An 8,294-nucleotide genomic window follows, 5' to 3' on the forward strand; every position below is an offset into this window, starting at 1 on the left:
TTGAACTCAAACTTGAGTTTGAATACATAATCGAACTTGAAATCCAACATGAAAATTTAGTTCATTTTTTATTAGATAAACTTAATTGAACAGAATTTGGATAACTTAATTTTTATTTCAAGTCGAACTCGAATTTAAAAATTAAAATTCAATTAAACTTGAATTGAGTTTAGTATAATAAATTTAAAATTGAGTTTGAATTTAAATTTATTACTGTATTTATTCAATTTGACTCAATTGTATTTCTAATTGCAATTAGATTTGAAGCCAAATAATGACAAATAAATCTCAAATTTAACTCAATTAATTCATATATTAATTATTAAAAAAATTTAATGTTCAAATCCATATACTTATAACCTATTTTTTTATTTTCATATTACAATCTTTTTGTTGTAAAAAAATTTTTACAAACAGTTGGAAAGTATATGCTCCAAATTTTCCTAAATTTTCTAAAAAAAAGACAAAGAGAAAGAACAATCTGACCCCTTTTTATTTGTTAATTCATTATTAAAATTAAATGACCTGAAGTAACTTTTACTACATGTTTATTCTGAATTAAGTGTCAAAATTACTACTTTTAGAAGTCTCCTATTGCATTAAAAAAAAAAAAAAAAAAGAAGGAAAATCAACCCTGACATAATTTTACTTCGAAAAATCCTTTGGGGAAACATTGGTCTGATTCTATTGTCCAAAGGTGAGACAGCTTTGTCATGAAAAAAAAAAAGAAACAAATTTCTTTTTTTTTTTTTTCATTATATAAAAAGCAGAAGACAGCTTTGTCCAAAGGCAAGGGGACTGGCTGTGGGGAAACCAAGGCATGCAAATGCAAAATTATTATGAAAGCAATGGGTTTTTATGTTTGTACAATGCGCGTGCATGTGAGGAGAAGCAGCCGGACCGGGCCACTCCTCCACCCTCGCTCTATGTAATGAATTAAAAACAAACATGATCATTTTTATAGTATCACATAAAATATTAATAATTTATATAAAAATTATATATTATTATTTATATCTATATAAAAATATAAAATATATTTTTTTTATTTTATCAAATTTATATAATTTTTATTTTATATACATATATATATATTATCGTATGATATTTTAAATTAAAATGTTCCATTTGTTATTTACCAACTCCGACGGTGACTTGACTCTTCAAGCCATATGAGACAACAAGCTGCCACAAACAACATATACTCGTAATTTTTTTTTATTGTTAAAATTTAAATATAATAGTTATTTTTTTGTTAGTTAAGTTTTTTCGCTTTTTAAACTTTTGACTTAATACGGTAATAAAATGAAAGCTTGATTTTTAATTTTAATAATTAAAATTTAATTTTTGATAACTTTAATTATTAAAAAACTAAAAATCTTAAATTCAATTCACAAAATTCATGAAATTATTTTTTATTTATTATTATAAATCATCTTTCTTTCATTTGTTACGTACATAAATATATTCGTTCGAACTTCAATATAATAGCTAAATAATTTTCTATCAATATAAACTTTTGATATAATCAATCATCTAATTTAACAAATACTAACAAGAATAAGAAAACATTTATAAAGAAAAGAAAAAAAATGATATGTTGAATTTATGATTATAGCAATAATAGATATGATAATCTAAATAATAAGGTTATCAAAAGTATGCATTATTATTATTATTATTATTATTATTTGGAGTGGTCAATAGTAGTGGTTGGCCAAATGCACTAATGCTTTCCAACTCCAAACCTTTGGAATCTATTGGCATCATCTCAATTGTTTTTGTTTTGGAGTGAACTTTTTGTGTTTAAGTGAAGAAGAAAGTTTTGTTGTGATGCTTTGTGGGGGGGACCCTTGATCGCTATGGAATATATACCATCAAAATCTATCACCAAAACCCATTGTTAATCACTTACATTGGATGCAATTCAACATGATAGTGACATATAGAGAGTGACTGGTTAACACCATTTATGTATTTATTTCTTTTCATAGCACATTTAAGAGATTGTTGAAAATAACACCCCAAAATAAAAATTGTTTTTTTCTTTATATTATTCATTTTTTTTTTTTGCATGCAAGAATTGTGGCAACTTTTTTATTGCTTGGTTTTAAAGATATTCAAGAAGCTGTGTTCTTGGCTAGTAGACTTGATAATTTTTATATTTATATATATAAAATATTAATAATTTATGAATTTATATCATATTTTATATGATAATTAAGTATTATAGTTTGTATTAACATAAAAATATGAAATATGTTTTTTTTTTTATTTTGTTAAATTTATTTATAATTTTTGTTAAAATTTTAAATTATATCATTTTCATATTTTTTATTTATATTATTTTCGTGTTGTGTTACTTTATTATGTTTAAAATTATCAGCTCTATTAGATAAAATAAGATTAAGAGGACCAAGAAAAAAAAAAAACCTATATGTTCTTACTTTCAATTATTTTATTATGTTCCAATTTCAAAGCAAAAATCATGTATGACTTGGTTGGAAAATGTCAGTCCAAAGTTTTATTGACTATTTTTTTTTATTAAACCAAACTTGATAATTTAGATTAGTTTTGGTGGAAGTAAGTAAGTTCACCCAATAATTATTTCATTTTAGATACTAATATTATTATAAAAATGAAAAATGGGATGTAACCCAAAAATCCAGCATAGAGTTAGTTGAGGGTTAGATAACCAGATTAGGTCATTACATTACAATATTCAATTTGGAACTATGCTTTTATGTCAGGACCGATCACTAGGTTGGTGGCTGTCATGTAAGAAGTGACATCAACTTGCTAAAGCATTTTTGTCTTAACACTCCCTCCCTTTCTTTTACTTAAACATTTTTTTATTATATATAGCTAATCCATTTTTGCTTTAGATTTTAGCATTAGGAGGTTATGCAATATCCATCTCATTTGCATGTCATTTTAACCATTTTTGGATCAAATTGTTTTGTTAAGTTGGTGGAAATAATTATCAAATTTATTTTCTAATTTTTTATTATGGATGTTTGACTAATAACCCAAGTTCTTATAAATAACAAAGAGTGTGTAAATCTTGATTTAGATTTGCTTAGCATAATTAAATAAGATAGAAAGAGAGGCAATTTGAATATTAAATTTTTTTTTTCTTTTGATTATAATAGATTTGATTCATGGGTCGAATGATTTATCAATTTTACGCGTTTGATTAAGTTTAGAGAAAAATTTTCAAACTTAGATTTAGCTCATAAAAATATTTTATTATTAGATAATTTATTTTAATTTAAAATATATATTTATAAATATTATTATACAATATTTTTTAATAATTTAATAACACATTTAAATAAAATGAACATAAATGGTTTTTAATGGATGAATTGAATTTTGGGAAAATATTTTGAAGTGTGGATCGGGTCTAATCCAATATGTGGATACCTCTTTTTTAATACAAGTGAGAATAAAATTAAAAAAAAAATTATATATACAAGAAATTAAATTTCAACCTTACAAGAATTCACGTTAAAAAAAAATCGAATAAATTGTTAAATCTTGTATTCAAGTACGTTTCCATTGGCAATGTAAATTTTGTGTATCCAAATGGATTCACACCTCATATCATACCTCAAATCTAAGAGAAAGAAAGCAAAAATCCCCATCAAGTAGCATATTGTCAACAAAGAAAATAATGAAACTTAATGACGTTGAAATATACTTGTGCTTTAACTTTATTATGCATGAATGCTTATGAGTTGGCTAGTGGGAGAGAGAGAAAAAAACAAGTAGAACCATGACTCATCGAAACTTAATGTCATAAATTTTTCTTATGATACGATAATACGATATAAAAATAAAATATAAAAATGATATAATTAAAATTTTAATAATAATTATATATAAATTTAATAAAATTAAAAAAATTATATTTTATTATTTTATATCGATTCGAATTATAATATATAATTTTTATATAAAATATAAAATAAATATATGATTCATCAAATAAAATATAGACAATCATCGACCCACATTTTCAAATGCTTGAAATTTTGGTTTCAACAAATCCAATTATTAACCTAAAATCATCTAGAACTTGATGTGGTGTGGGTTGTGTTGGTGGTCACCATTGTTCAAGTTAATTTTGTTTTGTTCAATCATGAAATTTTGACGTGATTTAATTAAAGTTACAATATTTATTTAAAAATTTTATAATAATTTAACGTGATCCGATATTTATAATGATAATAATTAATTAATAGTTGGATTATTTCGGATTTACTAAATTTCAAGATTTTAACGTTTTTATTAAGAATAATAGTTTGTTAATGTAGATGCTTCATCTAGGCCCCAACATCATTAAGAAGAAAAGAAAGGGTTAGTGATATGTCTTGATCTTCCTTATAAGACAAGGTAGCTATATGGTTAGAGGAATAAGTAAAGGGATTGTGAAGGAAGCAAACAATTTCTACCAATCTGATGATCATTGTTGGAAGAATAGAAAAAAAAAAAATTAAGGAGAATTTTTCGTTAAAGTATTTATTAAGACTTGATTATTTGTATATTTATAAAATATAAAATTTTATATATTTACATCATATTTTATACGAAAATTATATATTACAAATTTATGTTGATATAAAAATATAAAATATATTTTTTAATTTTATTAAATTTATATATAATTATTATTAAAATTTTAAATTATATATATATATTTTTGTATTATATTTATATTGTGTTAGAATAGCCATGTAAACAGACCCTTTGAAAAAGCAGGTCAAAGGGTTATAAATGGTTTGTGGACTTTAGAGAAAATCCAGGATCAGGAATTGCCCCTTGGTGCTTTGAGGGCCCATATCTTTTACACTACTTGCTTTGCTTTTTAATTCTAAGATAACATTGATGGATTATAATAAACCAAAGGTTAGGCAGTTCTTGATTGGATATTAGATTTGATAATTTATATATTTATATTTATTTATTTTATATTAATGTTTAAAACATGAAAAATTAAATAATTTTGGGGTGTAAACAAACGAATTGCTCATGAATATATTCAATTTCTGTTCATTTATATTCGTTTATTAAATTTAACAAACGATTTTGAACAATATTTTTATATTCGTTTATTAAACAAATTGAATATAAATAAAAGTCTATTTGATTCATTTATATTTGTGAATAAACTCATTTAAAGTTTGTTTAAAACTTATTCGTGTATTATTCATTTGTTATTCGTTTATTGTTTGTTTATAATAATATTAATAAAACCATATTTTTATCCTTTACCTTAATCCTATTTTAAGTTCGTTTATGTTTATTTGAGTTTATTTATATTTGTTTAAAATTTATTTGTCTAAATTTGTTTGATTATAATTTATTTATTATTTATGAATATATTTATTTATATATGTTAATGAACGTGTTCGTTTAATGTTCACGAATGAACTTATTTAACTTATTAAATGAATACAAATTAAATGCAAATAATCTATTATTTAAATGAATATACATAAACTAACAGAATAATTTTCTTAACAAACACAAATAGAATTGAACCTTTAAAAATAAATAAACAAATAAAATACACATGTTCGTTCGTTCAGTTCGTGTGTAACCCTAAATAATTTTAATTTTAAATTCAATACTTAAGACAAAAAATATTTCGAATTCAGTTATCCAAACGATTGTAAACAGGTGTCAAACCAAAAGACTCAAATCTGAAATAATCCAAACCCTAAAAGACTCGAACTCTCCAGGCGAGACAGATAAAGCAATTCACTTGAACAGTAAAACTGCATTCAGCCAATAAAGTACTACAGTAAATTACATATGCTTGAACACTAGTTCCAGAGCATCCTACTATAAGTCTTCAATGATGCAATTACCAATAAAGCTGCATACAAGCCAGTTTTAACAAAGAAAGAGAACACAAACATTTCCATTAGTCACTAGATCCCAGTAAAATGGACAAAATCCTGCTTATTTTTCAGTTCTTTAAAGGACAAAATCAGTTACAAACTTGGTAGTGATGGGAAGGTCACAGGGGTGTGGTATCAACCATGGCTTCCAGGATCTTCCTCTCCAAATCATTTTCTTCAATCCACATGGAACTTTGTCTATGCAGTAGCTCATTCGCCTCTTTCTTTTTATCCTCGTGTTTCTTTAGTTTCATTCTCCAATTTTCAAGCTTTTCTGCTCTTTCTTTCAACTGAATTCATAGAAATAGAATCTTGAGCATAAGATAGAGAGATTAAAAATGCAGTATTAAGCAACTTATTTTCAAAAAAATGTTTTTGGCAAATACTTATTTTCAGATTAAAAATAAAAAATAAGGCCATAAATATAAGGTCTGACAAAGTTCAGGCATACATATATATATACATATTAGATATAAGTGAGCTGATAGCAGACGATGTGTCCTTAACATGTAATCGAATTTCACTTCCATGCATCTAAATGGTAAGGTATTGTTCTGCAAATCAAGCAACCAATTACATAAGTCATGAAAAGAACTTCAGCATGACAAGGTTGAGATTGAAAAATGCTTCAAAAAGCCAGTTCCTACCCATCTCCACGCACAATTAACCATATGCCAATTATTAATAAGCCCTAAACAAGGATTGCATTTTGAAAAGATTTTTGCTATTTGTACCAGATGTTTACAATTCTCCTCTCTATCTGTTTCCGTTTTGCCAGCAAGTTTCTTTAAGCTGAAATGTCATCTTTCATCAAATAAATTAAGTAAATCCTTCTGATCACATTACCGCATTCAGTTGGCTACAGATTATATAAACAAAAAAATCCGATAAGGGGCTGGATCTATGATCTAATTTCTACATCGACAGAGAAAATCTTCAGACAGCAATTGGAATTTATTATTATTATTTTTTATTTAAAGGTAAGGGGTTCCTGAGCTTTGTCCGGTACAACCCCTTCCCGGGCCTATCCAAGCAAGCTTATCTACGCCGAGCCTAGCAAATTCGTGGGGAATCTACTATTTGAAACTACTTGTTGACTAGCATAAATCTACAAGTGCAGCTTTAAGAATTCTATTATAACTTGAAAGGTTGAATTTGGTAGTATTATTTTTAGATCTCACTGGCTAGAGTGTTCTAAGGCTGGCTAATCCCGACGCAACTCATGGTCTTTTGGTTATATGTTAACACCCTTCCATTGAATACAAATTGCAATAGCAGTAAGCAAAAGCAATGTCCTCAAAGGCTCAAACGTCTAGTGTTTACCATTAGGGTCACCATATTTTTTTCACCTAGCCATGGTATACCAAGAATCAACCATATCTACCATGGTATTCAAGGGAAATAAGCATTACATGCATAAACCCCAATTCCATTTCCTTTCTCCATTGTCACGACATTCAAAGTGTAAGAAAAATAAGCTCAGCATCACTCAACTTTTTATTTTTATTTTTTTATGGAGTCTCTTACTCAACTTAAAAAATAAACTAATAAATAAGGGGAAAAATAAGTTTTAATTTCCCAAATAAATATAAAATCTATTATCTACAAGCTGCCATTATACCTAACAATCCTAGTATTCATATTTATTTATTTCATATCTAATACGTGTAAAAAAAAAATTATCACGTCACAATTTGTGTATATATGCTAAATATAAAACACATTTTTTATGGTTTATTTCTAAATTATAAACCATTTCGATTTACCCTTTCTTATTTTATTATTAAAATTCATCATAAAATTCAGATAATAGAAGTATTGGGTGGTAAAAGAGTACCAGGATCTGTCGAAACTCTTGTTCAGCAACCATACGCTCTTGGGCTCTAACCTTAGCAGCCTCAGCCTTAAGCCTTTGCCGCTCCTCATTAGCAACTCTAATAGCCTCTTTCCTAGCCTCTTCTTTCCTCAGCTTCTCAAGACGCAACAACTCCATCTCGTGGATGTATTCCTTGCGGACATGTTTGACTTGCTTGGCATAGTCTCGTCGCAACTGGGCGAGTTTCTTCTCGGCTTCTTTGGGGTCGTTGGGGCTCTTCCAGCTGCCTAAGAAGGAGTTGGGATCCAAAAATTTGTGGGTTTGTTGGTGGTTGTTATGGTTTGATGACTTCGTGGAGAAGGAGCGGAGGAGGGTTTTGGAGAGGGTTTTGAAAGAGGAAGTACCAGAGGCTGCCATGGATGCCTTTTGGGACGCTGATTGAGAGAGGGGATGAGGGTTTTGTTTGGGTTTGGCTTTGGATTAAAGGGCTGGGCCTATATTTTTGGAAATTTTTTATTTTGTTTAACAAAAACTCTCTTACTCAAAATGGTGAAATTTTTTAATCATGT

The 8,294-nt window shown here is 26.9% G+C and overlaps 1 protein-coding gene across 1 annotated transcript; it reads right to left on the reverse strand.

The window, feature by feature from the left end:
* Positions 1-5,765: 5,765 nt before the first annotated feature.
* On the reverse strand, positions 5,766-8,231 carry LOC111280149 (stress response NST1-like protein). The gene is made up of 2 exons (XM_022867333.2): positions 7,747-8,231; positions 5,766-6,199 (listed from the first exon to the last, which is right to left on the reverse strand). Exons 1-2 carry the CDS (start codon positions 8,140-8,142, stop codon positions 6,029-6,031), a joined length of 567 nt encoding a protein of 188 aa, XP_022723068.2. The 5' UTR covers positions 8,143-8,231; the 3' UTR covers positions 5,766-6,028.
* Positions 8,232-8,294: the final 63 nt, after the last annotated feature.

This window comes from Durio zibethinus, chromosome 27, assembly GCF_047325235.1.
Source record: "Durio zibethinus cultivar Kanyao isolate XHJ-2024 chromosome 27, ASM4732523v1, whole genome shotgun sequence".
Taxonomy (NCBI): Eukaryota; Viridiplantae; Streptophyta; class Magnoliopsida; order Malvales; family Malvaceae; genus Durio; species Durio zibethinus.